The 18,331-nt window shown below is 45.0% G+C and overlaps 1 protein-coding gene across 2 annotated transcripts in view; it reads right to left on the bottom strand.

Moving 5' to 3' along the window:
* Positions 1-767: 767 nt before the first annotated feature.
* Positions 768-18,331, bottom strand: part of fkbp4.L (FKBP prolyl isomerase 4 L homeolog) — a 19,672-nt gene continuing 2,108 nt past the window's right edge. The window contains 9 exon segments of one of the 2 annotated variants that reach the window (NM_001091447.1): positions 768-1,456; positions 1,781-2,020; positions 8,689-8,874; positions 9,101-9,184; positions 9,402-9,492; positions 9,717-9,873; positions 13,850-13,970; positions 15,237-15,379; positions 15,580-15,724. In NM_001091447.1, the coding sequence (NP_001084916.1) occupies positions 1,373-1,456; positions 1,781-2,020; positions 8,689-8,874; positions 9,101-9,184; positions 9,402-9,492; positions 9,717-9,873; positions 13,850-13,970; positions 15,237-15,379; positions 15,580-15,724 (1,251 nt within the window). In that variant the 3' untranslated portion in view covers positions 768-1,372. 2 annotated transcript variants of the gene reach the window in all.

Genomic DNA, 18,331 nt, shown 5'->3' with positions numbered 1-18,331 from the left:
TAGAAAGACCAGCAACACCGGGACTTTTGTGAGCATATATACAGCCAGCGTGATGTTTCGGTCTGCTCTGATACCTGATGAAGTGTGGGGTGTGGTTGCCTTGAGAAAGGTCCCAGAGCGGACCGTAATGTCACGTTGGCTGTATATATGCTCACATAAATACAACATTTATATTTTTTCACAAAAGTCCCGGTGAACTCAGATTATCACTCATGTATTATAAGGGATAATGTACCCCCTATTGTAAATGATAAGGCTATTAAGTCACTAAGGGGTTCTGTGACCAAGGCACAAGGCTGAGTTATACAGAAAATGCTTGAGGATCACTCGTATTAATGGAAAGTCTACCCACTACTGTAAATTATAAGGATATTAGAAGTCACAGAGAAGTTACTTGACCATATAAAGACACAAGGCAATAGAAACTCCAAGATTATTTTTGGCTTCAGTTACTCTTATAATGCATAAAGGTTCCTGGTTTACAGATGTGCATAGGTAAAGGGTATACAAAATGATAAATATGAAACTGAAGGGCTGTCTATGTCAAATCATTCAATACTTGTCATTCACATTGGTCATTTCTTAGACAAATCAAGCACTCCCCAGCAACAAACAGAGGAGGAGATGGGACTTGGGGCTAAGCAAACGATGGACCTTCAAGGGTGTCTTGAACTAAACAAAACTGACATATGGAGGTGTGGGGGACCTGACCAATTGTTTATGTGGAAGACCACATAAGCAGATCAAAGGCATTTAGGACATCAGAATTGTTATGAAAAACAGTAAATTTATTTTAAATTTACAGGAAATTAACATAATGAAATATTACATAACAGTAAAACAATAGAGGAAGAAAGGAAGGCAGACTGAATGCTGTGGGTGTACAAGAGGATAAAAAACAGATGTACAAAACACACTGACAAAGTTTCAAAAAAAATATGCCCCGGACCCTAACCAGCTTCTTTCCAATGGAAGGGAAAGATGAAGTGCCATATAATGGAGGGGAACATAGCACATCCTTTGAACATCACATTATGGGGGTAAAAAAAAATGGAAGGTGGATGTTACTAAGACAACCCAACCTGGACATGTCAGTCCTTGAGATTAGTGTCTGTCCGTCTGTTTACACTTTACCCGTGTGATAGGGTAACAGGAGCTACAGTCCTGAGACACGAGTGAAGAGGCCGGAATGAAAAGAAATCAGTCACCACCTCAGCCCGAGCAAAAGGACAGGGAGCGTGATGAATTTAGTGCAAACTATGTCAGCACCCTCCTTGCAAAACTACCCCATTCGACTGTTTATGTAGAAAGATCTGGGTCTGTAGTAAAAAAAGGATCCTTAAATAATAAAAAAATAGAGTTCTATCCCATCCTATGCATCTACTGCCACGCTCTTTAGTGATCCGTTTTCATCAGGTTCTTTCATTTCTATGTCACTGGGGGTGGTTGGAACCTCCTGGAGGAAGAGAAAAATCAGAACTCAATGTCAGAATGTATGGCCAGGGAATCTGAACAAGCAAAACAGATTGATTTAGTATCAATCTCTCTCAGTTCTTAGTAGATGTCAGAAAGAGAGCGTAAAACAACCCTTCAACTCACAGTGGAATGTTTCTTTAAAGAACCCAGGTGTAGTTCTGCTTAAACAGGTATCTAAACCCCAAAATAAACTGCCACATATATTGGTGCCCAAACTCAACCAAGAAACTTCAACCTGTCTACTCTTGAAAATCTTCCCAGTTCCCACTGTCTTCTCCTCTATAATAAAAGTGGTGCCACTCACTTTGATTTCTTTTTCAGCTAGCCTCTGGAACATGTTAGCATAGATCTTTTTCTCTCGCTCTGTCTGCTGGCGGATGCGAATCTGGCACTGCCCTAGCTGGGCACGAGCAGCTCTGTTGGCTGGATATAGCTGGAGCACTTTTGCAAAGTCATCCCTAGCAAGCTCCAAGTCGTTGGAGCACATGTAGGCTTCTCCCCTACGGAAAAGTCCCTTTTCGTTGCTGGGGTCCCGTTCAAGAGCCTGAAAGAGTACATAGAAGGTTTTAAAAACAAGTGGGGTATATAAATAGTGAATAAGGTAACCCCTCTTGTAAAATAGAAGGATATTATAAGTTACCAAGGAGTTCACTGGCCATAAAAATACAAGAGGCTGAAGGAAGAGTGTTTTTATACAGGTCATGGAACTCCAAGGTGACTTCTAATATCCTCATATTTCCAACAGGGGTACTTTATTATATAATACACAAGTTTCAAAAATTACATCACTAAGCACCATTTATAAGGATATAATTTATTGAATATTCATGGCTTGTGTGCATTATATAGTGAATAAAGTACCCCCTCTTGTAAAATATAAGGATATTATAAGTTACCGAGGAGTTTCATGACCATATAAAAACACGAGGCCGAAGGCCGAGTGTTTTTATACAGGTCATGGAACGCCGAGGTAACTTCTAATATCCTCATATTTTGCAACAGGGGGTACTTTATTTATTATAATACACACGTTTCAGTGACATGTGACAGAAATTACATCAGAACTCACCGTTTATAAGGATATAATTTACAAGATATTCATGCCATTTGTGTATTATATCAGTATAATCAAGTCTGCCACTTGAGCTTCCAATGAAAATATGACTCAAAAACTTTATATTTCACCCTGATAAATAGATTTTTGTACTTACCGTTAAATCCTTTTCTCTTGTCCTACATTGGGGGACACAGGCACCATGGGGATGAAGATCCTGTTGCTTGGAGAAAGGACACTAAAAGTTTAAAGTGGCTCCTCCTCCTCCTGCTCTGGGCTTCATCCCCGCCTACCTCCTCAATCCTCAGTTTTCTGACCGAAGAAGAGATGACGAGCCCTACCATTTTGCCCATGTGAAGAGAAGGAGCACCTCCCCAATGCAAGCTAAGCACGGTATGTACCACCTGCTGTTTGAACTTGTTGGTATTTGAACAACAAAAATTATATAAGGTATTACCTGATCAACATTAACTTGAATTAATACAGGGAGGGAAGGCCTGTGTCCCCCAATGTAGGACAAGAGAAAAGGATTTAACGGTAAGTACAAAAATCTATTTTTCTCTTGCCTAGATTGGGGGACACAGGCACCATGGGGACGTCCCAAAGCTACCCATGAGGGCGGGACTTTTTACCCCTAGTGTTCAGGGAATAACCACCTGCAACACTTTCCTGCTGAAGCTCGCTTCGGCTGAGGCGAAAGTATGCACCTTGTAGAATTTGGAAAAGGTGTGTGTGGATGACCACACTGCAGCCCTACAGACCTGTTCTGCTGAAGCCTGGAGACGAACCACCCAAGAAGTGCTGAGTGAAGAAGTAGAATGAGCTGAACCCGGAGGGGTGTGGCCTTACCTCGTACCTCGTAGGCCTTCAAGATTGTTGACCTAATCCATCTTGCATTGGTGGCCTTAGATGCCTTAAGGCTTTTCCGTGGTCCTTCTGGTAAGACAAAGAGGTTGTCTAGCTTCCTTCTACTCTTGGTAGCCCTGGTGTATGTTCTGAGAGAACGAACCACATCTACGTATGTAACTGTTCCAAATTTGTCTTTTGTTCAGCACAAAATGAAGGAACCACCAGGTCCTGGTTAAGATGGAACTCCTTAGGAAGAAATCCAGGGTAGGTCTCAACACCGCCTTGTCCTTGTAAAAAATCAAAAATGGTGGACAACAGGATAGAGCTGCTAGTTCTGAAACTAGTCTAGCTGAAGTGACGGCTAATAGAAAACTACATTTAGAGTCAGCAGAGGTAATGGAATTGATCCAATGGCTCGAACGGTTGCTCCTGCAATACAGAAGGTACCATATTGAGATCCCAGGGAGGGATTGTATGACAGTATGGAGGTATCATCCTCAATGCTCCCTGTAGGAAGGTCTTGATGTTGGGCAGCATTGCAAGCTGCTGCTGAAAAAGGATAGATAAGGCTGATACCTGAACATTCAGTGAGCTGAGTTCCAACCCTTATTTCTAAACCCTCCTGAAGGAATAACAATAGGCTACTTTCGTCCCAGGACTGTGGGTCTTTGGCTTAAGATTTACACCAGGATATGAATGTCCTCCATACCCTGTGGTAGATGCGTGCGGAGACGGGCTTTCTGGCCCTTAGTAAGGTCGGTATGGCCTTTTTTGGAACTCCTGATCTGGCTAGGATTATGGCTTCAAGTGTCATGCCGTTAAAGCCAGCCATGGTGAACTCGGGTGGAGGATCAGTCCCTGAGATAACAGACCCATTCTGTCTGGAAGGTGGAATGGTGCGTCCACTGATGAACTTATGAGCTCTTCAAACCAAGTGTGGTGTGGCCAGTAGGGTGCCACTACAACTGTTTCTACCCTTCTTGATTACCCTTGGCAGAAGTGCCAGTGGTGGGAAGACATATGCTAGGTGAAACTGCCACGGAACCATCAGTGTGTCCATGCTAGGGCCAGAGGGTCATTGCTTCTTGTGAAGAACCTCGTAAGCTTCTTGTTGTACCTGGATGCCATAAAGTCTACTTCCGGAGTGCCCCACCTTGCCAGAATCAGTTGAAAAAACCTCTGGGTGTAGGCTCCACTCTCCCTGATCTAAGGTCTCTCGGCTGAGAAAATCTGCTATCCAGTTGTCCACTCCAGGGATATGAACTGCGGAGATAGCTGGTACCGTGTTTTACACCCACAGAAGAATTTGCTGTGCCTCTGCGAGGGCAGCTTGACTCCTTGTGCCTCCTTGGTGGTTGATGTAAGCCAACACTGTCACATTGCCTGACTGTATTCTTACAGGTAGATCTTGAAGTCTGCCTGACCATTGGAGCAATGACAGGTAGATTGCTCTTAATTTCGGGATGTTGATGGGGAGTAGTTCTTTCTGTGACCAAGGTCCCTGTACGGTTAGGTCTCCCAATACTTCTCCCCAACCTTGTAGACTGGCAACTGTTGTGATGACTGTCCACTGGTGATTGGGGAAGGGTTTTCCTGACGGAAGAGTTGTTGGTCAAAGCCACCAAGTGATAGAGGTTCAAACTAGTTCTGATAGGGGAATCCTGCAGTTTAGGTTCGCTCAGTTCCTCCTCTGGTGTTGGAGTAAGGCTCTGCAAGGTTCTGGTGTGGAGCTGCACATATGGAATCGCAGGATGACACTATAGTCCCTAGCACTCTCATGGCAACCTTAAAGGTACCTGATCCATTTTCTGCAGAGCTGACAGGAGCCCCTGCATTGAGGTGATCTTGGATTGGGGAAGGAAGGCTCTTCCCAATGAAGAATTTAGATCAAGCCCTAAATATTCTGTACTCTGAGAAGGTATGAATCGAGATTTTTGGAAGTTTATCTGCCAGCCTACCAGCATTAATGTCTGGAGATGAGTTGTGGCCAGTGCCATGGAACGGGCCTTTACCAGTTGGTCGTCCAGGTATGGTATGACACTCACTCCCTGCAGTCGCAGGTCCTCTAGAGCCGCAGCCATGACCCTTGTGAATAGCCTTTGCGCGGAGGATAGTCTGAAGGGGAGTGCCAGGGATTGCCAATGTTCTCCTGCCACTGAAAAGTGAAGGAACCAGTGGTGGTTGGGATGTATGAGGACATGCAGGTATGCATCTTTGATGTCGATCACCGCCCGAAATCCTCTATGTCCAGGGACATTAGGACTGACTGGATGGATTCTATCTTGAAGTGGTGCTTCTTTACATGGTCGTTTAGTGCCTTTAGGTCTAGCACCAGGTGAAAAGATCCATCCTTTTTGGGTACTAAAAACAGGTTTAAGTAGAAACCGAAGCCCCTTTTACCTTTGAGGGACCGCCATTACTACCGCGGAGGCAGTCAGGGCGTGTGGAACCCCTTGGCACGCTGAGTGCCTGGGTTCTGTGGTAGGGAGCCTTGAGATGGAAAATCACCTCGGAGGTAGCTGAGCGAATTCTATGAGATAGAATGATCTGTAGGACCCAGGGGTCAAGTACTCTATGCCGTCACACCTCCCAAAAGTGACTGAAGCGTCCGCCAAAGGGTTTAGCTTTCAGGGGTGGGCACCTCCTCATGCGGAGGCTGTTTTGTCCTGTGCGGGCTTAGGTGCTGCTTTGACTCCTGACCAAGAAGTGCTCTGCCTTGACTGGAATCTGGGGCGGGTCGGAGCTTGCCTTTGAAGGTAGTCCTCTTGGGTCTGTTTTGCAGAAGTAAAGTGCTCTTGCCTCCTGTAGCTTGAGAATTTACCTTCTCTGTTCAGCACCAAAAGGTTGTTTTCCGAGAATGGGAGACCAAGCAGAGGCCACTTCAAGGTAAGATCTGTTGACCAGTTTTTTAGCCAAAGGACACGTCTGGCTGCAATGGATTATGCCGAAGCCCTTGTGACGAGCTTAGCCGCGTCCAGGGACTGCTACGCAAATTTATATATATTTGTGTCCGCTATCGGAGCTAGAAAGAGGTCTGTGGAGGGGTCTTCTGAGCCATGAGTTGGGCCACCTGTTCCACCCAAACTTCCATTGACCTGGAAACCCATGGGGTGGCAATAATAGGTCGGAGAGTTCTGCCTGCTGCTGTATAAATCGACTTGCAGAAACCCTCAAGACGTTTGTCGCTAGGATCGTTAAAGGAAGCCGCATCGGTTTTTGACAATTTAGAGACCGGTGGGTCCACTGCTGGGGGTGAAGACCAAGGTCTGTAAAGTAAAAGGATAAGTTTGAGTAAAGCGATGGAAAATTGGACTCTATGGTCTGGCGTTTTCCATTGTGCTTTAACAATGTCACCCAGCTGTTCATAGGCTGGAAAGACACAAGAAGATTTCTTTTGCCTCTTGAAAATGTTTTTGGTTCGCTCTGCTAAAGGTGGGGTGTGCCTGAATCAGGCTCTCGACCTCTCATTGTGATCTAGGGGTATCCTGATCCTATTCATCTTCCCAATGCCTCTTCCTGTTCATCAGGCAAAACAGGTGGGGAAAGGGGAGGTCGCTTTGTGGCCGACTGCTGAGTGACCAGTCTGTGAGGCTCTGTAGATAGGTGCTGTAGGACCTTATCTAGAGTCTCTGGAATTCTGGCTAGGTTTTGTAGACCCGCTAGATACAGAGCGCACACCAATTCAGAATCCAAGCTCGTTTGATTAGCCGTAGCTGTCGCAGAGCTGGCTGGTAGGGCTGTGTGGGATTGTAATTGTGCAGTGACTGCTGCAGTCTTACAGGCTTCACATATTGGCTCAGCCAAAACACTAGCAAATTTAGGTCTGCAAATAGCCCATGCCAAATACTTAATTGCATTGGTGGTACATGCAGTTGCCTGCTTGGGAAGGGACTGGTCATCTGCCCTGCCCGTCATGGCTATACTATGTAGTGCCACCCAGTAAGTAAAGATATTGGGGAATATTAGAGTCCAGAGGAGTGAACCACTTCTTCCTTAGAGTGCGATCTGTGGAGACAGAGGGAAGTAGTGAAAAACCCCACAGTAGGTCCCACAGAGAGAGGGAAGTGTTAATCCCCTAGGGAAAGAGTAAGGGAAGCGTAACTACCTATTCACCAAGGTAGGAAGGAATCGTGCCTTGTTCTTCTCTATGAGAGACAGTGAGGCTGGAAACGCTCAGTACTGGAGAGAGATGCGGATCCAAAATGGCCGCCAGAGAGGTTTCCCGGGCTTTGGTATAGTACCTTAGTAAGATGGCGCCCGTGAGGCGCGTGTGCAGCGACTCGTGCACAATGAAATAGACGCAGCGCCAGATGGTGGCGCGAAAGGTCGCTGGGAATGGCACTGAGTTACCAATGCGGGGACTACTTTTAGTGCTGTTGTCCCATTATGATCTACATCTATAAAAGCATTGGTTAGCATTCTGTTCCATAGAAATATTACTTAATATTGATTCATGAGTAAATGTATATTGTTATGTTTAAGCATCCATTTATTTATTTATTTATTTTTTGTAACCTTAACATAAATATCTGAATAAAAAGCATGAAACAGGAGGGTGATTTAGACAAACTGTGTGTTGACAGTGTCTTGAGATCTACTGATGACCAGCTAAAGGTCTACTGGTAGATCACATCTACCTTTTGGACATCCCTGGCCTAGGGAAATCTTTGTCAGAGAATAGCAGTCTGTGAGAGAATAGCAGTGAAAGTGAAACTAAATGCCTAGGGAAATCTCTGTGAGAGAATAGCAGTGAAAGTGAAACTAAATGCCTTTCTGCAGAGCTGACAGGCAGCATGTAATGGGGGGAGGGAGGAGGGAATTGACTTACCTCCTTGTGCCAGCCAGGAATGCTCAATAAAAGACATACCCTCCGTCGTGGCTACTGGTGCAGCCTCCGGAGAGCGGGAACCAGTGCCCAGGGTAGTGTGGGGGGGAGCTCCCCAGCCTGCAGCCTCCGTAGAGCGGGAAGGCTATAGAGCATCTTCAGATCAGAAGTCCTTGGCTGGAGGGGTTCTGGAAGAGAAACACTGACCCCTAGTAGTGGCATGATACTGAATAAATCTGTACCATTGCTCCCAGCCACGAAGTGTCCATCCTCCTTCTGAGGACACTAAAAGAAAACTGAGGATTGAGGAGGTAGGCGGGGATGAAGCCCAGAGCAGGAGGAGGAGGAGCCACTTTAAACTTTTAGTGTCCTTTCTCCAAGCAACAGGATCTTCATCCCCATGGTGCCTGTGTCCCCCAATCTAGGCAAGAGAAAAACAAATTCCCTGAATTATTTGTATTGTATAACCACCCCCTAACTTCACCTTGTTGCAGTGCTCTAGTGCTGCTCGGTGCTCCCCCAGCTTGAGGTAACATGCAGCCAGGTTTAAAGAAGCTGCCAATATAAGAGATTTAGCTTTGGCATCTTCTTCCTTTGATAGGCCTGATTCATGTTCCAACCACTGCATGATCTTCTTGTATTGGATAGTGGCCTGACGGTAACGACCATCCTACAATGGAAAGTTAGGAATAATAAAAAGGCAGGATTACAGCAGTTAACATACTGTATATTATAAAGAGGCCATGTACACAGTACAGTACAAACAAGTAGCTCTTTCTGCAATTTGTAAACTGATCAACTATTGACTGAATTACAAACAAAATAGACGTGGTGCATTCTTGCATTATAGGGATTGTAGAGAGTGCCTAAAATATTGGAGGCAGTTAGTGAAGTACCTTAAAATACTGGGTTCCACGCTCTTTCACGAGACAGCCTTGCTCAAGCTTCTCCTCTGCGTTCATCTCCCATGACTCTTTAGCCTGGTCAAGAGGAATCAAAACTGTGACAGCAGCAAAGTTTACAAGGAATATTTTCATAACATCACTACCCCAACAGCCACATATCTCTTTCCCTTTATATACACAAGGAAAGGGGAATAGACCTCCCTACAGTTACAGATTCATGGGGGAAGTCTGCATTCCAGTGCCCTTAGACTCAAAGGCATGACAATAGAATAAAAAGTAAAAGCTCACTCACCTTCTCGAAACTCTTTAATCTGATATCATATTGCAGCTCTGCTCCAGGCGGAATCTGGTATTTCTCACTGCCGGTCATGCTAAATCCGTATCTGTGAGTGGAGAGAGAAAAAATAATAATAAATCCTCAGCCTTGCCCCACTCTGCCAGATACCTTAGCATAGCAAAGATGAATCACAGCAGAGCATAATCAATTCGTAGGGATTAAACACAAGGAAGAACTACATAGGGCTGATGATCAGACCAACGTGGCCCTCCTTCTGGTGGCAATATTGGGCACCAGAATGCCTGTTTAGAAGGCTGGAACACTACTCACTTTGGCTTCAGATACAAAACAGCTTCCTCTCCCTTCTCCATTTGCTGAATTGCAGTTTCCACACCAGGAGGGATCCCAATGCTCTCTCCTTCACCCACCTCAAACTTCAACTCCCTTTCATCGAAGACTCTGCCATTGTGGATGCCCTTTAGATGCACTGTCAAAAAAAAGGCGACAGGATAGGCTTAAAGGCTATTTATATCTTGATGCTGGCTATCTTTGTGACATAAGATGTTTCTAATACCTCTGGACAGTGCCAGTCCTAAAATAAAACAGGATTTTTTGATACTCACCGTTAAATCTGGTTCTCTGTAGTCGATAGGGGGACACAGGGAACTCTTGGCGTTAAGCTCCATCCTCCAGGAGGCAGGACACTTAATAAAAATTAAGGGGGCGTGCCAGTGATCCGGCTTAAACCCATACACTGTAGCCATACCTCAGTTTGTACCAAAGAGACTGAAGTATAATAGTTAACAACTGGCAGAACTGGTAACCCAAGGAAACATTTCGCAAGGGACGGGAAGCCCTGTGTCCCCATATTGACGACAGAGAAACAGATTTAACGGTGAGTAGCAAAAAATCCTGTTTTCTCTGTTGTCTCAGAAGGACACAGGGAACTCTTGGGGACTTAAAGCAGCCCCAGAACAGCAGGGTTGAAGCAAAATCAGGTTAAGGATATAGCAGAATAGAGACAACAGATTGCAGTACTTTGCGGCCAAAAGCGGCTTCCGCTGAAGAAAACATGTCTAGACTGTAGAATTTTGTAAATGTGTGCACCGAGGACCAAGTGGTTGCTCTGCAGATCTGGTCCAAAGAAGCCGAGTTGCACCATGCCCAGGAAGCTCCCAGGGATCTTGTGGAGTGAGCTTGAACTGTTGCTGGTGGATTAGATAGGAAACTTGACGGATAATCTCTCTGAGCCATTGTGCAATGGAAGTCTTGGAAGCTGCCATGCCCCGACGAGGACCAGATGGGATTATGAATAGAGCTCGAGAGCGTCAAAATGGTTTAGAGCGTTCAAGATACCAGCTCTGACCACATCCAGACTGTGAAGTCGCGGTTCCTTGTGGTTCTTGGGCTCCTTAAAGAGAGATGGCACTACAATCTCTTGGTTGATGTGGAACGATGTCACATGGTAAGGTACTGAGTTCTGATAACCTCCAGGGGTTCGAAGATGGGGATCGAGGAGAGCCTCCAAAACCAGATTGAGATCCCATCCTGGTATCGATGGACAAAACGGTGGGGCGATGTGTGCTACTCCCTGTAGAAAGGTGCGGACCAAGTCGTCCATTGCTAGCCAAGTCTGGAATAGAACCGAGAGAGCCGAAAGCTGAAGGCCTTTCTGCAGGAAGGATAGAACTCTGGGGATGTTACACTCAAGGAAGGGTAAATCCGCCTCCTTGCACCATTTCCCTGTGATAAGTTCTAGAAGATGTGGCTTTGCGTGATTAGCATTGTGGTAATGACTCCTCTGTTATGCCTTTTTGTCTCCAAATGGTTGCCTCAACAGCCATCCTGTCAAAGTGAATAGTCCAGGATTGTGGTGAACTATGGGACCCTGCTGTAGAAGGTCCTCCTGGCCGGGAGATGAATTGGTTGTGTTATGGACATTTCCTGAAGGTCTGAAAACCACGTCCTCCTGGGCCAATACGGGGCTATCACAATTACTGTTGAGTGTGACTGCCTGATCTTCTTCAGCACCCGAGGTAGCACGGGGAATGGAGGGAATACGTAGGCCAAGTTGAACCGCCAGTCTTGTGTCATGGCATCCACTCCCATTGCTGTCAGGTCTCGATAACGAGCAAAGAAGTTAGGTACTTTGCGATTGGTTCTGGACGCCATGAGGTCGATTTGGGGGAGAACCCATCTTTTCAGGATTGGGCCTGTGGACAGACCAGAGAAGAGATTCTTTTGTTTCTTGTAGTAGGGTATTTTTTTGGGCCAGAGAACCTCCTTTCCAACCTGACAAGATGTTGGCCTGCAGTGGATGTAGGTGTATCTGAGCAAAAGGCACCACTTCGAAGGAAGAGACCATCAGTCCTAGTACCCTCATTGCCAGATGGACTGTGGGTCGCTGATTGGAAAGAAGAAGATTGACTTGTTCTCTTCTCTTCCTCTGTTTGTCCTGGGGTAATCATACCCGCTGTGTTAATGTATTGAACTGGAGACCCAGGAACATCATCTGGTGACTGGGTGTCATACTGGATTTGTCCCAGTTGATGGTCCAGCCGAAGCTCTGGAGGGGGGCTGTTTCGTCTGGAGAATCTTCCGCCGTGGCCACGAAAAAAAAAAAAATAAATCTGGAAGATCTCTTTTTGTTTTGGGGAAGAAAAGTGATTTTCCCTCCTGTGGCCTGGGAAATGATCTTTTCAAGTTCTTCCCCAAAGAGTCGTTGTCCCTTAAAGGGGAGCGAGGTTAGAGATTTCTTGGAACGGAGATCAGCTGTCCAGTTTTTCAGCCAGAGAGTTCTGCGGGCTGCCACGGACAGGGCGTGCGGTAATCTGTGCTGTGTTTTCCACCAAACCCTTGGCTAATGGATAGGACTTAGAAAATTTTTTATGCAGCCTGGAACTTTCGTTCAGGGGAGTTCCACTCATCATGTATTATACTGGTTAGTTGATCATGTGATGGGAAACATTCTGAGGATTTGTGTTTCCTCTTGAAAAAAATCGCACAGCAGAGCAACAGACTTCATCTGCGAATTTATAGTACTTCCATCACATCCTTGATTATGTTGTCCACGTCATGAGGGAACTCTCTGCACTTAGTCTCCTCCTCATTTTCCCCTTCTTCCTCTGAAGAAACATCAGATGGGGGAAGTTCGTCCTCTGAATGAGAAACGTCCCCTCCCACTGAAGACACATCAGATGGAGTATGGGTGTCAGTGTCAGCTTTGGGGCTGGGAGGTCTTTTTTGCGTTTTCTGCCGGGTTTTTGACCTAGCTTGGCTATGGCCTTGCCCAAATTATCAGCAATGGAAGGTAGGCTCTGCAAGGATGCCAGAGACTGCGAAAGCAGAATGGCCCAGGGTTACTCTGCTGATCTCCGCTAGAAGGTAGTTGTAGTGGAGCTCGTTATGGGTGATAAGGGCAGGAGCTGCTGCGTAGTGGCGCGTGGATAGGCAATTGAATGGCGTCCGGAGCCTCCACTGCAGCGCGGCACCTCCTCCTGCATTCGCAACAAAAGAAAATGGCGCTGAAGAAAGTGGTGCCTGGAACGCATTAGATGCAATGCATTCCAAGAGCGGCGAGGGTCGCCTCTTAGTTAATGCGTGCGGTTAAGGAAGGGCACTGTAGGAAAGAAGATCCTGTGAGAAAGCATGTGGGGCCCAGGGCCCATGGAAACCTTAGGCAGTGACACTTACTTCCCTTAGATAGGTAGCCAAGTTGGGGGGGGGGGGAAGAGCAATCTGGGGAGACGGAGCATGAATATTATCATGGTACTCACCCAGGTTCCTCACCGTTCAGATCATCTGCTGTCCCTATTGGGTGGCAAGTTTATCTGTGTATGTCAGATATAGCCTAGTATGGCTATATATGAGGGATACTTCACCGGGGTCATTCCCTAGAATGACCCGGTGAAGTATCCCTCGATCGGGTGGGGGCTTTACGCTAAAGGAAACAGTCATCCCTGCACCTGGAGACACCCCATAACGATGAATGCTTCTGGCTAGAAGACCGAGTCCATCCTCCTTGCAAGCAGGACACAAAAACTGGGGTATGGCTATAGTGTGTGGGGTTAAATCGTATCCCTGGCACTGCCCCTTAATTTTTATTCTAAGTGTCCTGCCTCCTGGAGGGCGGAGCTTAACCCCAAGAGTTCCCTGTGTCCCCCTGAGACGACAGAGAAAATGCTGTACTCTACACTCAATGTACTGTACCAGATCAGAAACTCAGCAGCCCTGCAATTGTAAAGATTCATGCCTTTAAATTTGTCCACATACTAGAATGTGCATGGACCAGCCCTGGACAGCAGTAAGGGATCCCTAAGAAATAAATAAAGATGTCTGTGCAGCACCCTGAAGAAAAGTACTGTGGGCTGGTGTGTTTTTACTTAAACAAGAGCAGTGTTGGCCTGGTAAGAAATAAGCGACTGTATTTACCAGGGTGTGTCAAACAAATTGCCAGGACTTACGTTCCACTACGGCTCCTTCATTGGGCTTGGAATAGCCCTCTCCTTTCACACGTATTCTGCGGATAATTCCTCCGTCCTCATCCTGTGACAGGTCTTCCCCTTGGAAATCAAACAGCTCAACCTAGCAGGTAAGATACAAAATTAAAATATGAGAGGTGTAGGTTTCATGCTTAAAGGAACACCAAAAACTGAAAGTGTATCAAAGTAATTAAAATATAATGTACTGTTGTTCTGCACTATGTAACAGAAATGCTGGGAAATTGGTTGAAGGGGTGTATGTATCCTTCAGATTTCTGTCATACTGTTTTTAAGCAACCAGGTAAATGTACATTTTTTCACTGGTCTGTGGCTAGCTGTAATAGCCGGAAAAAGGACCCGGTTTACGAGAGTGTTGGGCTGGATCCGATTCCAGATGGACGGTCCGGGTTTGCCCAACACCTGAGAGAGGAACAGGTGTTTTCTCTCCTTAAGTAGGGAAGGGATTGTGTGTCTCTCTCTCAATCCTGGGGAAAAAGAGCAGGCAGTGCAGGCCTGTTAGAGAGACAGATTCATGTGAGTACGTGCTGTGCCACAAATACTGTTTTCTGTTAGGTGCTGGAGGTTAGATCCTCATCTAGTTAGTTAGGAGCTAATTGTTTAGTTTTTAGGTTTTATTTTCATTTTTGTTTGTTTTGATTCATGTCTTCCTGCCAACCAGACAAATAAAACTGGTTGCGGCCAGTTGCACATTACCAGCCAGTTTTGTGTGGACTCCAATACTGCTGTGCACCCGTCTACCCCCAGGAGACGACGACCCTGTTACCTCAAACGGTTACAACTGGTAAAACTCGTGTGTTTGCTTCAGAAAGACTACTATAGTTTATATAAACAAGCTGCTGTGTAGCCATGGGGACAGCCATTCAAGCTGGAAAAAAAGGCACAGGTTGCATAGCAGATAAATATAACATCATTGTATTGGAGAGGGCTTATCCGTTATGTGCTATGTAGCCTGTGTCTTTTCCAGCTTGAATGGTTGCCCCATGGCTACACAGCAGTTTTTTTACATGAACTATAAACTGAAGCAAACACACAAATTTTATTAGTTCATGCTAATAGTATATGTTAATTACTTTCAAACACTTTAATTTTTTGGTGTTGCTGTTCCTTTTATGAATGGGGTACAGCACAAATTATGGCAGTGACCGGGAATAATGATATCCAGACAGCATTAAGATTTCGGGGATATTTAAATATAGAATTAAACAGAAAAGGTTGTAGGAGCTGTTCAGCAGACACTGCTCATATGGTAGGGATGTGCAGGAATGGGCAAAGGCAGAGCACTGTATGTCTAGGCAAGTACTAGTGCAAAAACAGGGGGGAGTATATGGTATATTACATATGCACTTACCTCAAATATTAGCATAGCATTGGGTGGGATTTTAGGTGGGCTCCCCGATGTGCCATAGGCATACTCCGGTTTGCAAATGATTTGGCAGATTTCCCCAACCTTCATGGTTGCCACAGCTATGTCCCATGCCTTAATCACTTCCCCTGTAAAGAAAACACAATCATTTCATTCTGTACTGTCCCTATGCAATTTGCCTGATAAGAAAATGAAGAGGCAAATCTTTCTTAGTACTGTACTGTTATATAATGCTAATGTGATTAAAAAAAAAAAAAAAAAAAAAAAAAAAAAAGCTCCCCAGAAAATAAAATGTCTAAAGTTGCAGTTTTATTTCCTTATACTTTACCTTTCCCAAGGTCAAAGGTGAACTTGTCCTTCCTGTCCCTGCTGGAATCAAACTTGGTTCCATCCGTTAGCCAACCCGTGTAATGTACACTGACTTTATCACCAATCATTGGGGTATTCTCCCCTGTACCCTCCTTCTTTATAAGCTGCAGAGAAAAAACACAAGCAATCTTAGTAAAGCATAATAGTTCATTCTTTGTACCCCCATATTAAGTGTTCAAGTATTAGGAACCCATTGGGGCAACAGGGGCCACAACCAACTCCTAAATCTGCTGAAATCCTCTTCAATTTGGAAGCTTGCTAAACCCATCTTCTCTCATTTAATATTAAGGAGGAGGAAGAAGAGTAGGTGGAACCCCAAATAACTAAAAAGTATTTTTTAGTATTGCGACCATCTGAAGATGGCTCAGCTGCTCCTAAAAGATGTACCATGTTGACTAGTGTGTGGTATATTAGTGCATGAAGCAATGTGGCTCCACTTCCTGCTCTTCCAGTTTTTGGGCCCTATAAAAAACAGAACAATAGAAAAGTAGCCATAATTTGCATGGACTCTCAATTATCCAGGGCATGGTGCATGAGCTATGACCAGGGCATGGAGGAGGAGGGCAATAAGCCATAGGAATCTGAAATGTTGCATGGACAGAAAGCAATACCTGGTTTGTTGCTTTCTGGCCAACCGAATGCAAATTTGACCTTTTTAAAACATAAATATCATGCTTTCTGATGCAGAATCTTCCAATGAAGATTAGGCGGGTGGCACAGTCAGAATCAGCCTTTCATACAAAGTCACATCAAATTTCGGAGTTGGCATGTCAACCCACCCCTGAAAGTGCATCTGCTTCAATGGAAGTCAGTGGAAAAGACGTCTTACTGTGCAAATCCGAAACTGCCTGATTCAAATTACACCACTGACAGCTGGCTTGAATGTAAAAAGACAGAACCTTGAATATAATCTGCCATCTATATATTAAATTACATATTTAAATACTGGCAGGAGCCATCTGCACCATTCTGCTACGTGAGGCAGTTGATACTGGCCAACCCTTTCTGCCCCCTCTCACCTTTTTACTTTGCGCTGTGGGTGATACTTCTACACTCTCTCTCCCTTATAGAACCAAATATAAATAATCAATTTAAATAAAACATTCTCCTCAAAAGTGTTCACTGGGCTTCTGGTAACCCTAGTAACTACCCTGAATTCCTGGCTCATCAAACCTCTTCTTGAAAAAGTTGTACCAGCCTGGGTACCGTTCTTTAAAGGTAAGTTGCTCTTGGCGCTGCCACTTTACAAGGGAACATTTGCCCAGCAAGCGCTTGCAGGTGAATTTTATGTACTCAGAGGGTGGATTTTAGTTGCTTTGGTGCTGCATTTTTAGGCTCCTTAAAGGGATTCTGTCATGATTTTTTCGGTGTCTTTTTTTATTTCTAAATTACACTGTTTACACTGCAAATAATTCACTCTACAATAAAAAAATGTTATTCCTGAACCAGCAAGTGTATTTTTTCAAGTTGTAATATTGATGTGTAGGTGCATCTCAGGTCATTTTGCCTGGCCATGTGATTTCAGAAAGAGCCAGCACTTTAGAACTGCTTTCTGGCAGGCTGTTGTTTCTCCTACTCAATGTAACTGAATGTGTTACAGTGAGACCTGGATTTTACTATTGAGTGCTGTTCTTAGATCTACTAGGCAGCTGTTATCTTGTGTCAGGGAACTGCTACCTGGTTACCTTCCCATTGTTCTGTTGTTTGGCTGCTGAGGGGAGTGATATCACTCCAACTTGCAGTACAGCAGTAAAGAGTGACTGAAGTTTATAGGAGCACAACTCCCACGACTGGGGCAGCTGGGAGACTGACAATATGATGGAGCAGAACTATTAACTGATGCGTTTAAAAAAAAAAACCAAATAAAAAAACAACAAACCACATTTTCGCACGACAGTATCCCTTTAAAAATGAGGTGCTTGAAGCATCTGAAATCACTGCACATCAGTTACCTACTACTAAACTATGCCAACATAGGTGCCCATGGGGGCACAGGTAACATTTACTTTGGACAGCAAATTGCCACACCTGCATGAGCATCGCCCAAGGCAAGCTTGAAATCTGAATACAAAGAGGTTAGACATTTGCTCATGCAATGCTATTTATACCCTACCTGGAAATAAACCAATGACACAATTACCCAGCTTAATTCTAAAGCTCTTGAATGATATGCCACCTTCTCTGTCATGCTACCTCCCTGTGGCCCTCCTGCTGTTGCTGAATACTAACTGCCAGCATTCTACATACATGCCCTTACAGTCATTGTTTCCTTGGCAAAAAAATCAATACCTGTGCCCCAATGTGACCAGTGGGAGGGCTAGATTAAGACCCTTGACCAATATACACATGCCAGATGCGCTATTACCCTGGCAGGAAATGGGGGAAAATAGGGCAAGATAAGTTCAGAGGGGTCAAACATATTGTTGGTTGCCTCTCCATCCCATAAGGGAGCAGAGTTTGCAGGTACCCAGTAGGAAATACTATCACATGCAATAGATCGGACGTTGGGTTGGCATAAGAATAGTGGCAGGATGCTAGTCTCCTATATGACATAACATAGTAAGTTAGGTTGAAAAAAGTACATGTCCATCAAGTTCAACCTTTTAACTTTTTTTAACCAGCCTAACTGCCAGTTCCTCACCTCTGATCTGCCCAATCCTGACCCTGATCTCCTCATAACCCTTTAGAGGCAGTCTGGAGTCCTGACCAGG

This window comes from Xenopus laevis, chromosome 3L, assembly GCF_017654675.1.
Source record: "Xenopus laevis strain J_2021 chromosome 3L, Xenopus_laevis_v10.1, whole genome shotgun sequence".
Classification (NCBI taxonomy): Eukaryota; Metazoa; Chordata; class Amphibia; order Anura; family Pipidae; genus Xenopus; species Xenopus laevis.
Note: the sequence above shows the minus strand (reverse complement) of the source record. Positions and strands in the feature narration are given on the sequence as shown.